The 22,634-nt window shown below is 27.8% G+C and overlaps 1 protein-coding gene across 5 annotated transcripts in view; it reads right to left on the reverse strand.

The window, feature by feature from the left end:
* Positions 1 to 22,634, reverse strand: part of LOC136986920 (inositol-trisphosphate 3-kinase A-like) — an 84,364-nt gene that overhangs the window by 40,365 nt on the left and 21,365 nt on the right. For all 5 annotated transcript variants that reach the window (XM_067284554.1, XM_067284557.1, XM_067284555.1 and 2 more), the window contains exon 3: positions 434 to 536. In XM_067284554.1, coding sequence (XP_067140655.1) covers positions 434 to 536 — 103 coding nt within the window. The remainder of the gene's footprint in view (positions 1 to 433; positions 537 to 22,634) is intronic.

Here is a 22,634-nt window from a genome sequence, read left to right on the forward strand (position 1 = left end):
TATCAGTTTCAATCTGTGGCTGATAACATGAAATCATCATTAGTCAATCAATGCTTTAAATTAATTGTTTTAATCATTACTTGTTTGAACTAAATAGCATTTGTTTTTTTTCAAGTGATTACTTTTAAGTTAACTTTGATAATGAGTTAAAAGATTAAATAATTGAAAAAATATATTTTAAAATTTGTTGTTTCCTCATGTGTTTGAAAGGACTGATTGAAAAGATGCATCTTTGTATGTATTGTCTACTCAAAAATTTTTAAAAATTTTTGTAAATTAAATATTTGACTTCATAAAATCATCCTCACATATTAAAGTATTTTATATGGTAATAAATCATGCGATTAATTTAGATTTTGTTTTACAAATATATCAATAAATTATTATTAATCATGTTAAAAAGTTTTTATATATATATAAAACTTTTTCTTACCTTGATGTCCAGCTAATTGAACCCAGGGATATTTTTGTTTTCTGTATGTCTGTATAAATGGTGACCAATGCACAATATTCCGCACTTTTCGCCATGCCGAAGACTAAAAAATAAATTTACTAAATATAATTTGAATGCAATTATTGTGAAAAATGAAAATAAAAATTATCAAGTAATAATAATAAGACAGATATAATTTGTTTTGATTTGATATTACTAAACTAAATGAAATTATGGATTCAAATTAAATTTTATATATCATATAATTATTTTCTTGCAATTAAAAATATTTTCTAAAGATTTACATTGTCAGCTTATATTTTTTAATTTGATTTCTTTTTGTAATGAATTCATTTATACTCAATTACTCAATAGATGATAAAAATTTATTTTCAAATAGAATTTAAATTCTTCAATTTTCTGTTTTTCTTTAATATACCATTTTGCAACAAGTGACATTGAGAACTTATCAGTCAGTTCAAAATATAAAAATTTTAAAAAATTTACAAACATTTTGAAAAGATTTGTCTTTACTACAAAACAAATATTTTGAAGTATATTTTTTGCCTCCAGAGAGGCCATTGAAAGCATAAAATTGGTATAAATTTAAAAAGTTACCACCTCAAACATTAAAACATTGTTTATCTAAAGTATTATACTTTATTGTAGATGAAATTATAAATAAGTGAAATGAAAACACAGCCACTAAGTAAATCTCCTGAACTTCATGCCTATCATATTGTTTCTTTTCTATTTTTATCAATTAATAATAATAAAATATGTGGTAAACAATAATAAATGTTAAAATAAACTTTGAAAAAAAATTTTGTGTGTATAATATGCAATGAAATGAATTGAAGAATCAGTTGTTCAACTCTTATTCATTGTAGGTAGGATGACTATCTGTCCCCAATTTCTGGGGACACTCCCCGTTTATCAACCTATCTCCAGCAAGGAAGCATCCCTGGTTTTGTCCCCAGAAGGGAGTCTTGTCCCCATTTTTTCGATTCCTTTTGGTTACTGTAATATTGTTGCTTCCAGTTTTTCTGCCAGAAGACATGTCCAATGTCTTCAAGGTTGCCAGGTAATTTTTTAAAGAAATAACCAATAATAAATAACCAAATTTTTGAGGAAATACCAAAAAAAAAAAAAAGCCAAATTTTAAAACATGGACAAAAATATAGCTAAAAAAGTAAATAGCTACAGACCTTACTGGAGGAGAGCTATTCGATTGAAGCAATCAAAATTCGATTGAGCTCAATCAAAATTAAAATGTTTAGGTCTCAGTCACATGTATGTATAGTACCACACTTAATTCTTTCTGCCCTGTGAATACTAAGAAGGCCTTTCTTTAGCAAGCCCATTATGGGTTCAGCCAAGCCTTGTAGGCTTGGTGGTTCAGGGGCTGGGTGGTGAAGAACAGGGCCTGACACATCCAGACAGACCTCCACATGAAAAACTCCTGGGGCTTTTACGACCCATCTAGATTTGTTCCCAGGTCCCCAGAGTAGTAGACTGCTACCTTGACTGCTCGGCCACCTGGCCCTTAATATATGTACAGTACTCATTTGACAGTATTTATACATGTAACCTAAAAAGTGAGGATTAATGCGTGTCCCTAGATTTGCTGGTTACTCTACTGTAGGGAACTCTACAATTTAATTCAGATAGATGTCTGCTAGCAAAAGTAAAGGCACTTTTGCATGGCAAATTTGATTCCTATTTCTGTTTTGCAAAATGAGAACAGTGAAATAAGCAATCGCATGTATATGACAAAATGTTAAAACAAGATGATGGCTGATAAGCATAAAAAATATTTGAAGTTATTTTGTCCATTTATTGAAAAAAACTTTAAAATTAATGCTGAAAACAGCAATTAGAAAATGCTATGTCACACTGCGGAAAGTCTGAACAGACGAATGGAACAAACCACTTCTCTCATTCTTTCAGGCCAGTCTTCAGTAGGAAGTGCTATATTTATTTGTAATGTGCTATATTTTGAGAGCAGGATGGGCCCCATAGAGCATAACCATTGGTGGCATTGTGAATTTTACATAAACTGAGAATTTAAATTCATTCATATGGAAAGGAATTTATCTGCTATATATTCTTCATAGCTACCACGTTTAAACCTCTCCCTTTATCTCCAAAAAGTTTACATTCTGGTTAACACTATTGAAAAATATTCACCATTGAAGTTCAACTTATTAAAGCGCAATCACAATTTACAAAACAAAAAAAATTTGATGAAAAAATTCAACACAAACAACATTCATTCCTCTTGATTTTCTGCTAGCAATTCACTGTATGAACTAAACTTAAAAGCAAGACGAAAGAATTTAAATAGAAGATAATTTTACAGTTTATTTTATTATTAAGAAGCTTTTGCATGTATTAGAATATTTTAATGGTAAAGTTTTAATTGTGAATGACTTCTTTTAAACTTCTTATTCCCTGATAAATAAAAGTAAACAAAATATCAATGATGCAGGATGGTTTATATATACTAAATACTTTTCTTAAATATTCTGTGCTGAAATAGTGGTGCATCTTATATACCTGTGCCTAAAATATCTTTTTTAAATTAATTTATACTTCAATGAATATTTTTCAAAACTAATAATTTATATATGCCAGTTTCTTGTAATTTTTCATTAGATGGACATGTTAAGAAAAATAAAATTAACCCCCTTAAAAGTATTTTTAATAAAAAATGTTATATTGAATCAAAAATCAATACATAATCAATTACAAATCATTACATAATCAATTAGGAAATGTATTTCAAAAATAAAACTTCATTTGATTTTTTTTCATTGAAATTTAAGTTTTTTAAAAAAATATTAACTTAATTTTAATTATAAAAACAAAATGTTAATAGTATTTTACATTAATGAAAATTTAATTAGTACAGTATTATTAAAATGCACTATTTAATAATATTTACTCTTATCAGAATAAATTCATCGTTTTTAATATACATTGGAAAGTCAATTCTTTAACTTTAGAAAGTGATCAACTTCAAGTATTAGTAAATAAATTGAGGAAGTACATCAAGGCTGATTTATAAGATTATTTTAATAAAGTTTTATTATTTCCTGTACACATACGATAATTATTGATAACATTAATCATGCTAAAATACTTAATAATTTATTATATAATAGACTTAAATTTATTAACTACTACTATTAATATTTCATTTTAAATAAAATATGTCAAACTTCTCTACATGTAATGATCAATTACAAAAATTTTTTTTATTAAAATAAATATTTTAATATCGCACAATTAAGAACTATATAATTATATCTACAATTAATTTAAGTTTTGTCTAAATGCCAATTATGTCGTCTTCAGTAACCATGATTTATAGTTTAATAACTGCATTTTTTTTCCATCAGCAAATTTTATATTTAGTTATATAGTGAATGATTCTTAACATTAGTTAATTTCTTTGTAATCTATTTTATTTTTAATTTGTTTAAGTAACCATCTAAGGCTGACAATTAAAACTTTTCTCATAGATTATTTCAAAGAACATTATTATTATATTATAATATACCGTATTTTACGGACTATAAGACGCTACAGATTATAAGACGCACCTGAATTTTGGAGACAATTTTTCGAAGAAAAAAGTGCATCTTATAGTCCGTAAAATACGGTATATATAATTTAATGTATTAACAACACACATTAAACATATACAAAGACGTTTTTAAATTAAAAAGTTTATTACTTTTGGTTGACTTTTGTTTTTATAAAGATAATTTTTTCAATGCAAAAGAAAACATTTAAACCTTGGAAACTGTACCTAAATGTATTATCACATTTCATAAAATTATAAAATTTCACTTTGTTCCATTTCATAGAATTTATTATTATACAGATGACTAACTACAGTACATACTTATTAAAAGCAAATAATTTAATATTTAAAGTTTTCATGAAATTTTTATTTATAAAATCATTCATAAATCTGAATAATGTTTTCAAATTTCATTATATTATTTCCATCTGAATGAAAATAAATATCATTAAAAATAAATTATTAAAGATATTTATTTAATAAAATATTTTTCCTATAATACTATACTGACTTGCTGGCGTAAACTATATTTTATCATAATGTTTCATATATATATATATATATATATATAGTACAGTAAATTTTTCAACATTTATATGCTTTTAGTTTTCAAGTTTTATCTAATATTGAAAAATTAATAGGTATACATATATAAACCACATAATTACCTATAGAACAAATAAAAAAATATTGTAAACTATAATGTTCCATTGAATTCATTTTAATGCAACATTAAATTATTTTAAAATAAAAACAAAATCCTTGGGGAATTATAATATGATTTATTCTTGCGTGTCAATGAATAATAACTTTTTAAACAGTAATTTAAACACATAACTTAAATTTATCAGCATTATGAAAAGCCATTATTTAAAAAATTATCTGTAAATAATTACAGAAATGACATATTTAATGCTTTAAGGTAACTAAATTTAAACATACAAAAATATTTAATATATTTAAATATAAAAATTTATTTATATGCTCGCATTGAATTAAATTATTATTCTTAAAACTCTTTTGTGAATTTTTTAATTTTAAAATTAATTCTCCTAAATCAAATCAATCTATTCTAAATTTTTTAGCCCAAATGGAAATAGTCAAAAAATAATATATATAAGAAAATTCATATTAAATTATAATTAAAAATATGATATAGCATTAATGAAAATCTGATCTAAGAAATCAGTATCAGTTACAGCCTTGTTTGAAGAAAATTTTATAAGGAAAAAAATTACTTTAAAAATAAATTAAAAACAATTAAATCTTAGGTTATAAGTATTTTTGTATATCTAAAAAATTAATATAGTAAATAACTAACCATCAAAATTTTAAAGGATAATCTATTGTTGACCAAACAGAAAAAAATCTTTAATCTTATAGAAATTATGATACCGAAAACAATTCCAAACTTAAAGGACATTAATTTACTAAATCAAATCAAAGCTGACTTCCAGATACCTTTGATGATGTCATTTTAACAAGAAACAATTGTTGTTACTTCAACAATTCTATCACAAAAAAAAATTAGTCACATTATTCAATGGAACATTAACATTTTAATGTAACTGTTTTTATATTGCTATTTTTTATTTTCAATTGCTTTATTGTAATGTTATTCAAATAATGATTTTATTGTTTTTTTTTACTGTATATTAATTTTTGGAATCATTTTTCATTGCTAAATTACTTATTACTGATAATTGAAAATATTACACTTACTTTGTATGACACATTCAGGAATATGAACACACTTATTGTAATACAATACAAACAAATATAGTAAATATGATAATGACAATGTTTGCTTCTTTTTAAGAGATGATGCAAAGAAATGTTCTATTATGAATAAAAATATTAGTTTCAAATGTCAGATAATTGTTAAAACTTGAAAAGTATTTCTATTTTACCAAATAAATCATATATTTTCAAATTTTCTTTGTTATAAAAACAGATTTTACATTAATTATCATAAAATTTCAAATATAGAGATGTGTAAATATAAATGCTTCAAATTTGAAACATTTATATTTACACATCTATATTTGATAACTTTATATATATAGCAAAGTATATTAATGTATAATTAATTGAATAAAGTAATATAATTAAAGATTTTGAGATCTTGTTCTGAAAACAGTCAAAAAAAATTATATAATTTTTAAAGTGGAAAACAAAAACTTTGTAAAACTTTTAATACATAAAAATGCAACATCGACTGACCTCTTTAATCAAACCAATATTGAATATGGTTTGGTTTATTAAAGTAAATTTTAAAATATTTACTATATCATCTCATTTCAGCCATTATGACTAAACACGATGCAAGGTGTCCAAAACTTGGAGTGAGAAAGAGATTCTCACCAAAGTTCAAACATGGTACCATACAAAGATCAAAAATGATGCCATTGGAAAGTTATGTGAAAATCTAAATACTCTCGGGTAATTTTTGATAATTTTTTGCTATTGCTGAGAGAAGTAAACAAACATGTAAGTAAGGAAAGGCAGGCAGAAAAGTAGGTAAATAGACATGCTAATGACGACAGTTGTGATTCAGTTAGATAATATATATAACAACTGAATCACATCATCATTTGCATAACTAGGGTCTCACACACACACACACAAAAACAATTTATTCATAAAGAAAAGCTTATCATCTGAATTATTTGAATTTTTTCATAAATCTTTATCTAAAACAATTTTTATGAAAGTTTATTTTAAAGTAATTACTTCAATTATTTTTTTGTAAGATGATTATTTATTTAAAGACAGTTTCCTATATTAAATACTTAATTTAAAAAAAAATAAATATTAATATCCAAAAATAAACTGCTAAGTTAAGTATTTAATAAAAAAGAAACATTTTTGGATTAATTTAACCTAGCATCAGTTCTCCAAGTGTAACTTTTACACACTCCAAACTAATACACAAAATTGACAGTTAGCATTAATTTATATTAAAATTTTAGAATACAATTGAAAAATGGAATACACCTTTACTTTCATTTTGGTTACCTTAACTAGCAGTTTAATTTTGGATTTTTGACAAAATGATTTGTAGAAAAAAAATAGAAAATTTCATAAACTATTCTGTTCTCTCAGATAACTGCATTATGTATCACAATTATAATCATAAGCACAACTCAGGACCAAGGTATAAGTTGATCAATAAATCATTATACAGTTTAACCTCTGAATAGTGGACACCATCAGGACTGAGAAGTTTGTCAGCTATTTAGAAGTAAATATAATAAATGTCCTATTTTAAGGGTCTAGGGATTGTAAAAATGTTTGTTAATTAGAGATGTCTGCTATTCAGGAGTATCCTTGAATGAAAGTTTCATTGTACTTTAAAATGAAAACTGATTAACTTCTGTCTATCTTACTGTCTACAATGCAAAATTAAAAGAACCAGTAAGTTACAGAATTTTGCCATTAGAAAAAAACTGTTGCATATTGAAATAGAAAGTTCTGAGATGTTATCATTCCATTCACAAAATATTTATTGCATGAAACAATTTAATTTAAAGCAGACCTATAGCTGTGGGACTATACTCCTCAGCTTAGCAGTGTCCATATGCAGCCATATATTATATAATATATGCTTTGCTTTCATCACATACAATAAGGCTACTGTTACTTTTACACAAGCTATAGCTAATAGGTCTAGTGTTAGTTGGAAAAAAACAGACTATTTTTCAGCTTAACCCTCTAGCCCTCCCAATAATTTATTCCTGGCTATGACTGGTTTAGATTTGAAGATCGAACTAATCTGCATGTAGCATATTGGATCCTTATTGGCTTAATTCAAATTAGATATAAATTCATCAAAAAACTTTTCCTTAATGTAATTGTAAATTGTAAGAACTTGAATGGGAAATTTTCAAGTACTTGTGTATGCCTAGGTATTTCATTTTTTCCCTCTAAAACGAAGATAAAAATTTAATTTGAGCAAAAAACAATGAACACAAATACAAAGCATCCTTGATTAAGGAATAAAAAATTAAATTTGTTGGTTTGTTTTCTGAAATAGAAACTTCCGTTATTTCTGCAAAAGATAAAATATACCTGTGACTAGATAAGATTTTGTTAATTACAATAACCATTTTAAATCTATCTTTTGCACAAATTTCTAAGATATTGTCAACATTAACCTCTTCAAAGTAATTTCTATAAATATATATTTTTAAAATCAATTCTTAGTATTATATCCAAGAATACTTCAGACTTAAATAGATGTTTTGAATATGAATGAAATTAATTCCTTTCTTCGTCTCATGTCTATTGTTTGAATTAAACTCCAGACTTTTTCAAGGCAGCGGATTTTCAGAAAGTTTTACAGTTTAACAAAAAGCTCGAAATTTTTAAATATATTTTTGCATATAACAAATTATATAATTGTCTGTCATTTCAAAGTAAAGATTCTAACGATCAAAGTCATTATTAAAAAAGTAATTCAAGTTCTGGAGTGTAATGAATATTCATATCCTGCTTCTCTTTAAATAAAAAACAGAAATATTTATAAACGTGCCCACACAGTAAGGCTTATAAATATTAAAATATTCATGATATAAAATACATAAAATGAAATCAGTAGGCCACAAACAGTTATATATATTTACAAACCTACAATATCAAACTATGTTGTAAAGTGTTCATTAATTATTTTTATAAATGAAAATTTCGTACAATTGTTGAATGTTGTGGATAAAATAAATTATTTATGCTATATATTAAACATTCATAAAACTTTTCTTTTGGTTACTATTTGAAGATTTGTAATTGATAAATACATAAATATATAAATTAGTGTATGTAGTGTGTAGTATGTGTACAAACGTTTAAAAAAAAATGTTTTTAAATAACCAACCATTTTATCATTGATATACAAACCACACACATTTAGGAAAACTAAAGAAACCCTTAAACAACGATCTTTACTAAAATTATCGCGTGATATATGAATGATTATCGATCGGTAGTTTTGTTTTATTTATTTATCTTTTCTTTAATTTTCTAGCAGAGAAGGGGAGTAAAACTTGTTACACAGAAACGGACGATACTCACTCTCTTCTTGTTTGGCGATACAACAACATCTGACAGTCCGAGAAGACAATCTTCGCAGTCGCAGCTTTCTCCGTTCGCTTCTCTTCCGGACACATTAGGGTGTGTTGCCGCAGTCATAACGTCACAGGAAACGTCCCATCCAAAATTGCCCACGCCATCGATTGTTTTATCGACAACTCCTTTCACATAAAGATGACAGATGACGGATCAAACATCGGAATCGGTTGCCAACGCGGTTTTCAAATTGATTCGCGATTCTGGTTTCTCTCGCTCCGGAAGTCATAACCAAGGACATCGACGTCATTTCCGGTCCGCAGCGTGTGAGCGAAAGAGGCGCGAAGGAATTAGGCGGACCGTGGGCGTTCTTTCTATGCAGAGTGAAAAGCATGTCCAAAATTGACACGCAATAGTTAAGGGCGGGTCCTGATTTCCAGTAAAAAAAGATCTAACACTAATTTTTCATCAAATTATTACTATTATCGATCCGACGAAAAGAAACAATATCGAGCGCTTTCTCATTAACCAAAACAAATTAGAGGGCAGAACGAATTCATTATTCATTTTCCACCGTTCTTTCAAGCGATTTATTATTATTATTAATTAAAAGAGCTGCTTACACATACACGCAACTAATTCATTTTTAATCACAAATTTCCTATTTTTATAACTGTCAACAGGTCAAATTATTTGCAAATGTTCTAAATGCAAAGACTTAAATAGTTACTGTGGGTTGTTACTGATACAAGTTATGGTGGGTAGTTAGTTACGTGCAGATATATATGATGATGAGGTAAAAGATATAACTTGAAATTTTAAAGTGTTAAATGAATGAATCAATTACCTAACCGCAAAGTCTCTTCCACAAACAATATATAATTGTTCGGAAAGTTAAAAATTCCCCTTTTCACGCAGTGTAAATATTTAACGAACAAGTCATCGGCAATTAAGTGTTAAATCGCGAAAACTGCACGTATATGAATCGAAGTTGTTATAACATTCGAGTAAAATAAATTAAAACATTTCTACTCACGTTAACTCTATAAATTATTTTCCAAATTTAAAATAATGCAGTTATAAACATTTCTTTGATACAACTAAGTAAAATATGTCTCCCTTAAAACTTGCAGAAATGCAACAAAAATTTAAATATAATTTTTTTTAAAAAAAGTACTTATAAATGTTAAAAAATAAGTTTATATGCAGACAGCCAATTAAAATATTATAGATTAACTTTAATGAAATATTTACACGTGTAAAATAAAGACATTTTCCTTATTTTTAATGACAAATATATACAATAAATTGTCCGTTATGCCAGATTGCGACTTGGAAAAATTTTAAATAACAAAATTACTACAAATTTAAATTATTTTTTCATTAAAAAATTAAAAGATTACGTTGAATAAAACTCAATGCTGTAAACATTTAACCTTTCTGAATGCAAGACAGTTGTTTGGATAACACTTCTGAGGTCAAAACAATTGAGTAACAATACATATTTACTTATCAGTTCGTTTCAGGACAATAATAATTTACAGGTAACAGTCTATTATTAGCATCAGGATCTTAACGTGGAATTTTACAAATCCTTTCTTCGCTTCCAGCAATAAAGAGAAGCGATTACCATTATGTTTTTAAATAAAGCATAAAATAAATACAATTAAAATTCAAATTAAAATGCAGAATATCTGTCTAAATCTTCATCATTCCGAGAGATTAGAATGCAATTCGATAGTCGCGGACACTAACGCTTCTAACAAAGCGTTTAAAAAAAACTTTTTTTTTTGTGATGTGTTTCACGGAACTCTACCCAGAAGAATTAAAAATCCATCATGTCATTCAACTTTGACTCTCGTTTAAATGTATTATAAATATAATAATAGATCGTGAAAACTGTTTTGTCGCTGAATAATTCGACTTGAATGCTAGATCAATCAAACTAGCTTTCTTCCATTCGATTTAACTTTGTCATTTTGAATGATACGTTTGTAATTATAAAAATAAGGTCATTAATCTTTATAGAAGTCCTGTAAAACGAGATCTATGACTATAGACTTATAATGAGTTTTGATCTCATCTCAAATTTCGTTCACTTCCTGATGAAATCTTATCGCAACTTTTCATTTAAGATTTCAATTCATTCTCTCTGCTTACTGAAAAATATGATTCTTGATATAATTACATAAAATAGTTTTTCAATAAATGAATATTTCAAACTCAACTACTTGGAGATCCGACACAACAGGATTTAATTTCAATTACAGGAACCTACAGCGGCTCCAATTATCACTCGTTTGTTCTCTCTTGATTTTAGTTTCGTAATAAATTATAGATAAAAAATATAATTTTTTTTATAACAAAAGCAATTAAAACTAATAAAAATGACAAAGAAACTTACTAATAAATCGGCGTTTAAGCAGAAACAGCACAACATAGTAAACAAACTTAAATTTTTTCGATTTAGAGAAGATACAACGAACTGTACACCCCTAAAATTCGAATCACGTGATCCCGATAGCAGTCCAATAGCTTTTTAAAAGGAACAACGGCCTAATAGGAGTGTCTGACTTAAAACACATTTGATAACCTCAACCTAGTCCAGACCGGACCTAGGTTCATACCATAGACACCGGGAGACTTTTTATTCCGGAAAAAAGTCGACTTGTTCGACTGGTAGGTTCTTTCTTCGCAGTTTAAAAATAGAAACGTTATTAAATCGAAATTGCGGCTTCACTAAAACGTAAACTCGACCTTTTTATAAGTTCACTATAGACGAATAAGGAAATCGTATACGCGAAAGCCATAGAAAATGCTTTTTCTGTTTTATGTTTGCATTTACAATCCGCGCGGGAATACAGAGAGAATTACAGATATAATAAATTACTTTTTAATGAATAAAGAACGTATTATATATATATATGTAGAATGATACATGTGCTTATAAACAAGCGGATAAAAATAATTCTAGCACAAGTGAGATCCCATCGACCTTCACCTTTGGGTTGACAGACAGCTGAACACCATCAGGCACAATCCTACGGTTCTCTGACGTCAATGAATGACGTCATGACTCACCTGCATAACATGAAGGTCAGATCGTGTCGAATGTAATTAGAATTAAATACGTTACAATGTCATGAGGAGAAGCTAGATGATATTCCAAAACGTCTCGAATTTCATCTAACCGATTTACAAGTAAATGATATGAGACGGCGAATTTAAATGCCCTGTTTAGACGTAAATTTTTCCATTGTTGATTACAATAAATAAAGGTGAATTCATTCAAAAAAAAAAAAAGTCTTTGAACAATTTTAATGCTACAAAATAACAGTATTTTTTTTAAATTAAAATTTAATAAATACAGAAAAATTCCTTTCAAAAGACAGTTTAAATTTATCATTTAAAATCATTTTAGTAAAATCAAAGCAATCCGGAAATTTTTTGCATCGTATTGTGCACAAATTTCTATAAGCACTTTAAGTTTTATTGTGAATTAAACATTAAAAATGTTTATACAAATTTCTGCACAATCGATATTGAATAACATACACTTTTTTTCTGAATCCATTCATTCTAAAATCATCAATCCTTTTTAACTATTGTTACTTAACCTAAATATCCCCCAGTTTTCCTGTTTGCCATTCTAAACGTCATTTCAAGGCTTTTTTTTTTTAATTGAAAGATTATCTCATTAAAACTTGTACTTTGTTATCGTTTCTTTTTACACATGTATTCCGCTCCTGCATAGGAACGGAACATACGTTGCAAAGGCAACAATTAAAATTAATAAAGGAACTTAGATAAGGTTAACCCACTAACTACAAAAGTAATTTATAAAATTTCTACTTAATTTAGTATGATAATGTTTATTCCAATTGTATATATAATAAATCTCTAATTTTATAATCAAATACATTGATATTTATATCTGAGCTTATTTAAAATTCTGTATAGCACTCATTAGGATGCTTATAAAGATACCAGGAGTGTGAACATTAAGATTGATGGGAGGCAATTTTCCTGTTTGAGATAGATCAAGAGTGAATTGTGTGTTTAATGATTATTTTACCTATATATCAAGTTTGTATACATTTAAAAAAAGCCACACCTCTCTCGTTTCTCATTATTTTTATTAACAAGTCAGCAAGGGAGAAAAAAAAACCTGTTAAGAAAATAAAATACGTTTAAATGTTCCTACATTAGACTCCAAGATTATGGACAACAATGAGAATTTCCCTACTTAAAATTCAGATAAACTAGATGTTCGTAATAAACTTTTTATCGTGGGATAATTATCATAATTTTAATTTCAACATTCGAATACAATGCAAAGTAGAATTTTATGACAACTTTCAACTTTTAATATGAGAATATTGTTTAGTTTTCTACATTTATTATTTTTATCGACATTTCAAATCTATAACTCTAGGCTACTTAATTTACATCCTGTAGAATTATTTTTATTGTTTAAAATAAAATATGAGTATGTATAATATTTTTAAATACTTTGAAAGTCAAATTTTAGATAATACCTTACTTGAAATAGTCTTACTTGAAACTTACTTATAAAACTATAACTTGAATAGTTTCTGTATGAATAATTCATTATTATTCGCTCCAGAAGACAAAACCTAACTCATAACTAAAACTGTATCCACTCGACTTCCGCGATTAAATTCGGGAGATATAATTTAGATAGCAGTTTTAATGCTTTATAAATAAATATTCGCAAAGAATATCGGATGTATTCAATCTATTTTGTCGAGTACATGAATAATTACGTGGTCTCGACGAAAGATCTTAACGGGAACAGCCTTGGAAAAAGTAATACAATTTTTTTGATGAAGCAAAAACTGGTGCTAAAAATAATATAAACAAACATATATAAGTAAATATTTACGTTTTTATCATACATCAGCGACACACGAAATTTATTCAAATGATATTTCCCAATTAAAATTATTTATTGGAGAAGTTATAAACGCGAATGACGTCTTCGAGAAATCTGAGTCACACCTCAGCTGTCCTTGTGTGGGGTATAGAATACTGTATTATACAAAAGGTTTTAACCCAACTGAGAAAAATACTCAAGGTTTCCTTTAAAAAATATCCTATCGTATGACATGTCCAACAATTTATTAACAGCTACCCAACTTTGTAAACTGTAACAGTGTTTAAAAAAAACTATTTTTAGATCAGAACAACGAAGAAATTATTTATTTAATTAATTAAAAGTTACAACAAAAGGCGAGAAAATGCCTTTAATTATAATTTTTAAAAGCAATTTTGCAAGAAAAAAAAATTGAAGATTTAAATATAGTTTTAATTCATTCTTTTTTATAATATAAACAATTTAACCATATCTTGTGATAACCGAAATTTATATGATTTCATTTAAGTATGCACAAATTTTATATATGAAAATGCTACATAAATTTAGTAATAATAATAAATATATAAATCACTAGCTACCTGCTCCATCTTCTGTTCATTGATTATTCATGTTTGAATTTGTTCTAAATCCGAATTCGCATTTGAATTTAGACAAGAATATTCGATGAATAATTAATGTATAGAAGATGAAACCGGTAGATATTCCTTATACTAAAAATGAACAATTTCCAGAAATGTTTTAAAGGAAAAATATGATTTTTAAATAAGTCTCTAAGAAAAACGAATTTCACAATTTTCTAAAACTTGAAACTATTCCTAATTATAATTGTTGAACTAAAAATATATCACCATTAAAAAATAAGTCAATTAAAGTTTCGTCTGAATAGATTAAATATTCATTAAATTCTTTAACACGAAAACAACATTAGTAAATGAACTTAATTGGATGTATACTACACACGATATTATTTATAGAAATTAAAAAATGCATTTAGTAATACCAAATGAACCACTTGGAATATTACAAATTTTATTGACAATACGTGTATTTTTATTAAAAAGAATTTAGTTAGTTCATATAAAATTTCATATGGAACACTACTTTTTATTTGAAGTTAATTTATGATTTAAACAAATTTAATAAGATATTTGTGAAACTAAAAATGTAAAATTTTTAACCTAGATCACGCTTAAGTTTAACATCTGGAACAAAACAAAAATCATATCATCAATAAAGAATTTACAAATAATTTGTAATAATTATAATTAACGTTTGTGTCTTACTGAATGGTAAAAATTCAAGTGAACTTTACGAAATCTCAAATTTGCATCTAAATACTCAGCCTATGAGACAATTACGAATTCAATGTTGTATATTAATCTGCACAAAATTTGTAATACATAAAGATTATGTATACGTTTAAAGCCTCTCTTAATGACTGATTTATCTTAGAGCGAAAATATTAATTAAAATTTAATAGAGCTAGAAAATATTAGAAGAAAAAACTTATTACATGTAAGTTATCGAATTAAAGGTCGCTCCTTAAATCGCCGAGAAGAAAGCAATAGCTTAAATAATATCACTCGATCGAGAATAATCTCATAACTTTAATGATATCATAAAACTTGTATAAATAATACAGCATGAAATTGCAAATGAACTAGAAGCAATCCAGTTATAAATTAGCATTTTATCACAGAGGGATGAAACGTCCTTCGCATATCTAAAATAGTTCTTGCATTTATTCACTTTATAAAGACGTCGTAAATATATTGTAAATTAATTTTAAAGCTAATTGAATATAACAACAATCTCTAAACAAATTTATAATCGCCAGAATAAGCCTATTGTTTGGCGCGGTTGTTATTAAGTTTTCGAAACTTCGTGCCGTAAGATACGCAAAACGGTTGAGTTAACTACGTACGTACAGTAATTGCAAAAAATTATTATTATTAGTCATGCAATTAATGACCTCTAGCAATGGTCAAAGGAACTAAAATTATCAATTTCCGACATCACAGGAAAAGTCGCACCCCCAAATGACGTCAACGGCGTTCCGTTTTATACTTCCTCAATGTTATCGATATTCAAAGGCGGATGTGCTGTTCAATAGAGACTTCTACTTTTAATTTCTTAACTAGCTGCATTGTCTAAAAAAATACTAATTAGCGCTCAATTAAGGAAACAATATGACTAACATAAAAATCCAACTTTTTACATTTCTACGTACAAATATATTGGGGAAATTGAAAGAGTTTTAAAAGCATAACTAAGAAATGAAATTTGAATATCAGAATTTTTTAATTGCTTCGAACGGTATAATAATACTTTTTTCTAATATTAAAACCATTGACAATTTATGACGATAGCATTTATCATCCTTTAGACTCGGCACTGTTTGCACCATTCATTTAGTCTTGAAAGCCATCAAGTTCTTAACGGATTATAAAACCTTTCTGACCTCTTTCTTCTACGATTAAAGGTGTGACTAGAAATTACCGTGTAAAATTTGTGTTGACAACCAACGGAACAAGTGTCTTTAATCTATAGAAGGAGGAGGAAGTCAACTGGAACCGCGAGAACAACCAGAAATAGACTTCTACGAAAATCATTTGCTTCATATAAATGCATTAAACCGCCATAAAAGTTTATTATAAACCCTACGCTTCAAGAGAAGTGGAATTCTGTTGTAAGAATAAAGCACGTATATAATAATGTTAGACGTCAATTGGCTTTTTACTATTCTGACAATGTGCTAATCGCTTGCATCATATAATGTCTGGTGCAATTACTGTAGATGACATTATAATGAAGAAGGTACGGTTCTATTTCATTGTCAGCTAATGTTATAAACTGTCTAAAAAATATCAGATCTACTGATGCAAATTATAATATAAACTAAGTGATTTGCTTTCTAACATTGTAAGTTTTCTTAGAAAATGCTCGTAAAGAATACGTCATGGAATAAATGTATTTGGATTTATCATTGCAGTTACTTACAGATACAAAGGATTTGCAAAGTTACAAGTTGTGCAAGTGACCAACAACTGTCACGCTATAGAAATTAGCTTCGAAAAATTATTTTTTTTTTTTAAATTCCAAGAATAGTTACATGTATCTACCTATATTTTTCTAATATCTATTATATGTACACATTTAATACGCATTGTTTAATTCAGCTTGCCGAGTTCTTGAAATACTGACATTCCAAGAAAAAAGTTTTTACAAACTAAATATAAATAACCTATTGCGAACGGCGGGTGATGCAATGCAATTATAATTCGCCATAAATTATTTAATAAGTGAATTTGAATGGAATTTTATATACTTTACAATATTCGAAATGACGTATATTGAATATAAATTTTTACATAAAGAGATTACCGTCATACAAGTGAATTCTATTTCGCGATAAGAAAATTTGTTGTAGCCTACTATTAAATATGATATTTAAATAGTTAATGATAAGTATTACTAATTAAATTGCCTATATTAATTAATTTATTTACTAATATATTTATCGTAAAGCTTAATTTTGACGTAGTAGTTCATAACATATTGCGAATAAAGTAATTGTACTATTCAATAATTAGATGTGTTTTAAAAAGTTATTCTAATCTACATTTGAATTATTTACTGTCGACTTGAATAAAGGTATTCTACTTGCCTATCTCTAGCTGGATTTGTGAGTTTAATATTATGATCACGTCAGTACAAGCTGTTAAGAAATTTAGCTGATTTTCTTGCATTAAACGTCTTCAATAACAAAATAAAAAGCAATCATTCCAAAATTTAAAGTATGGTTTATAATATCTTAAACTAGCGATGTTCAAACTTTTCGACTGACGGTTTAAATTGCGTATAAGACGTATGTAGGCGGCCACAAGTATTTTGCATATTCCATATACAGTGAAAACTGCTTAGGCGACCATTCGACGGGCACCTGTCAAAACGGGCAAACTTTCTGGCATGGAATAGTTTATACATAGAGTCTTCGTATAAGTTACCCGTATTAAACGACCACCTGTGTAACGCGACCGCGGGCATCGATTTTCGGTCCGAAACAATATACAACAACTGTAATAAGCGACCACTTCCGCGAATATATCTGGTCTAAACACTTGTTCGAACCCACTCGGGCACTTCTCCCACCCTTGAAATTAGGTGCAGGTGTTAATGAATTAGTCTAGCAACAAAGGAAATTCATTTCAGTTGGTTCGAAATTGTCCGAAAAACGAAAGAAATGCGGAGTGCTGTCGTTAGAAAATCGTATTAAAGTTATCAGAGAAGGTGAAAATGGTTTATCGCAACGGCAATTAGCGGCGAAGTTTAACTGTGGGAAAACGAAAATAATATCCAAGTAATTTTCGCACGCAAAATATTTAAAAAAAACAATAAACGCATTAACGTAAAAATCAGTTTTACAGGCAACCTTCCTTTTTTGATTGACAATGGCGGAATGTAATGAAATCAATCATTTTATCATTAATTGATAAATTTTCTTATTGTGCTTAAGAAAATATTAAATATTTAAAAAATACAGTATTTTTAAAGTTGAAATAAGATTAAACTAACGAAAACCAAAACTAAAAGTGATGGAGAGATAGGATGCGCTATTATATCGATGACGTAATACACGTAACTGAGGAGCGAACGAGAACCGATTTGAATTAATTAAATCAGAAAAAAGAAAGTGTGTATTATAATCGAAAAATGTGAGTATTGTATTAATCTTTAAAATATTGGTATTATTAAATCTGTCTTATAAAATCACCACGACTCCTGTAAATCGAGTTATCTGATAAGAATAAAATACAATACCAATATAGCTGTATCGTTGAAAAAATTCGCTTATTTTTGCTCACCTCGAGTAGAAATGGCTAAAAAGTGCGCAAAATACATACGGATTTACGGTATTACAGCACCACCTGTCTAAAAGACCACTTTTTGTAGGAACCGTGAGTGGTCGCCATAGACAGAAATACGCCTAATTTTTTGTATACAGTAAAACCTATCATTTTTAAGTAACGTCAAATATATTCGCGGGCACCACCGACCGAAATAACACCACAGATTTGTTGACAGATACTGAATTACAGTAGAGCATCGATTATCCGACTCAATTGGGGACTGGGGTTGGTCGGATAACTGAAAAAACGGATAACCGAAAAGTATGAAAAAATACATTATTACTATAGTATATTAGTATATCCCATGTAATTGGTATATTAGTATATCGCTATTAACCTACTTTGCGTTTAATTTTCATCGATGTTAAGCCTAACAAAATTTTTTTTAAAATAATAATCGTCGCTATTGTATCGTTAAAAATTATTTCTTTATTTTGCACAAAATAAATACAAAAATAAAGTAAAAAATAGAAAATTAAGCCTGGTTTAAATACTGGCCTCCCTTTCATGGTCGAGCCATATTGCCAGCTAAAACACGAAAAAAATTAACAAAAATAATATTAAAGTAGCCAAGACATAGCCAAATACTGTAGAGCCACGTCACTAGCGGACATTTGAATTTGCCGACTAGAACGCGGTCGGTTAACCGATTTGACGGTTAATCGGGGGTCGGATAATCGATGCTCTACTGTATCTTTATAGTGTTTAGAGACAACTAAGATATATATATAGAAAAACTATTCTTATTCCAAATACTTAAAAGTTAATTTAATCTTGTTGAATATTTATAGAGGGATTTATCATCAAATAGAAATTGTTTAAGTTTAACTGAATGAAATACTTATCTAGTTTAAAGAAGTGTTTACATCAAATGTAGTAAACTTAATTAAGACAATGAAATTTTAATTGAAGTAAGAAAAAGAAAACTCTTAGGTCGCTGAATTTTTTCATATAATAGGCGGAAAATATTCAAAACCGGATTTTTTCGATCCATTAAATTTCCGGCTTTCATGGGTTCTGCTTCATAATAGAATTAACTTTTAATTTCTTATATTTTTTCATGCTGAAATAATTGCAAGAAAAACCGCACACAAGACAGTTTAAACAAACAATTTTTGACTGACGTATAAAATTTTTAAAGTAAACATTTGTAAACTACAGATATTTTTGAGATAACAAATCGGATGCAGTGAAGTATCCTACGCTTATTAAACCATTATCAAAATTCACATATTTAGCAAGAGTATAAACGCAACTATTACAAAACAAATTTCGCAAATATAATTAACAATCCTTGAAAAGGTTCGGCATTTGTTATAATTATTATATAACACAACACAGGCTTATCTTTGTTGTATATTTATCTAAGTGGGTTAATTTGTCACTAAATATCGAATGACAATTATGACACATTTCTATATCCGTAGTGTTGATAAACTATAAACTTTAATCGAGAAAAGAGCTCCGTTTAACTAAAACCTTTTATATTTTTCTGTTGATCAGATCATAAAACTTGTGTTAATAAAGGTGAATTTTCCAAATATTCAAAACACTTTGTTAATCAGGAAACTGGTAAGTCTAGTGAGAAAAAAAAAAAAAACTTGTCAAAATTACCAAAAATCATCAAAATTATGGTTAATAACGAGCTTTTATAACGACAAAATTTTCGAATAAATCGTTTTCCCGGTTAAATTCGAGAAGTTTGACACAAACCGTGCCACACAGTACTTGTTCTAGTAACGTCACTAATCCTACAAGTGGGCAAATATGACGTCAAGGGTCACATGGGCGTCACCACGACCTGAACTCACTCAAGGAACGAAGATGTGTGTAATGTTACAATAAGAGGAGCGACATTTTTCTTCGAAAAAATTTCGTTTACAGATTTTTAGCAGTAAATTTTATTTTTCGGTCCAGACAAAAATATCCTGAACGGAAGCATTTAAATCTTCGTGTGCATTGAATTCACTTATTTAAATCTCACTCGAGCGAGGGGGGGAAAAAAAAAAAAAAAAAGCTGCATATCCTGGTCTCGTATGGCATTTTCGGATAATAGCGTTGAACGGGTTGACTCCGAATGACTTTTAAAGCACGAACCTTCCTTTTGTCATCACGAATTGCTTTGTTTCAGTTCATTATTCCTTTAATATATCTGCGTCACGAACGAAAATTACAAATATAGAACCTTATCGAGATGATAAATAATTATGAAAATAATGCAAATAAATCATGTCTTGACATAGAAATTATCTTGGTAGTTTTAACAATGTCAACATCACATTACTTTTATATAATTATACTCAAATTGTTTAGTAGCTTAAAAACTAATTCATCTTTAAATATGATTCTAAATATTAATGTGAAAAAAATTAATACATGGATAATTCAATTTGCTAAAAAAAAAAGAGGAGAGAATTTCTTGAAAATGATGACATCCCAAAATATATAGAAATAGGTAATTATTTTTAAAAGATAGGTTAACAGGACAAAGGTGAATCTAATATAAAAGATGCACACACTGTTTAAACACTGCTAATGGAACTTAAACAATTAAATATTAGCAATTAAAAGATTTTTTATGAAGCAATCTTTGAATACTATAAAATATTTAAGTTGGTTAGTAAATAAGATTAAATATTTTTGAAAGAATTCAGACATAATAACATAAAAAAACAGTACTTTAAAACATTCTAAAAGTTGATAATTAAATAAAACACATCTACCTACATAGAAAAATACTTCAACCTTTGTATTTCATTAGAAAGCATATTTCTAATTTATCTAGTAAGATTTTCTAAAGATAAAAAGATTGATGACAGCAATTTAAAATCAAGCCAGATATAGTAAAATTTTTATATAAACATTAAGAAATTAAATTTTACTTATCAAAAAGAAATTAAGTATTTTTAGGTTCTTTAAATTATACAATGCTGATTTTTTGTTTTCATTTTTAGATTATTTCTGCCCTGTGGGCACTAAAAGGATCTTTTAATCATACTCATCAAGGGTTTTGGCCAGATTCACAATGGGGCAGCTGGAGTGAAGAAGGATGGAACTTGACATATCCAAGACAAGCCCTGAAACAAACATTCCTGAAGTTTTTAACCTGCCAAGATTCAATTTCAGGTCCCCAGAGCACTAGGATGTTGCTTTGACTGCCAATTGTATATTTGTCATTAGTCCAGGGTCAGCACAAGCTATAGGCATACTAGGCAGTCACCTAGGGTAGTGGTTCTCAATCCGTGGTCCACGGAACACTGGTGCTTCGTGAAGTCACTTCAAGTGTTCCGTGAAAAAACAAATACAATTAAAAATTGTTGCAAAAGAAAAATCAATACAATGTAAAATAATTTTTGTATGGGAATGTAATTAGCAAACGCCAATGTCGTCATCTACTAGACCGAGTGCACTTGATTTCAAAAAGGTTTGCCATCTCTGCTTTAAAGCTGATGTATTGTAACTGCTCTGGAGGAAAAAAAAATGTCAAAGTTTAGTGTTCCCTGACTTCAGAAAGATTGAGAACCACTGATCTAGGGTGCCAAAAATTCTGGGCTGGCTCTGCATTAGTCAAATACAGGGTGAACCAAAAGTAGGTGGATAGTAAATGATAAAATTTATTGAGATTACATATACATATAAATTTTAAGATTACATATACAATTATATTTACTAATATAATACAATTTTATAAATGCAGATGCTCAAACTGCTGTCCATCACAATTTACACAGCTTT

The sequence above is a fragment of the Centruroides vittatus genome, unplaced genomic scaffold (genome assembly GCF_030686945.1).
Source record: "Centruroides vittatus isolate TY-2023 unplaced genomic scaffold, ASM3068694v2 scaffold_1323, whole genome shotgun sequence".
NCBI classification, from domain to species: domain Eukaryota; kingdom Metazoa; phylum Arthropoda; class Arachnida; order Scorpiones; family Buthidae; genus Centruroides; species Centruroides vittatus.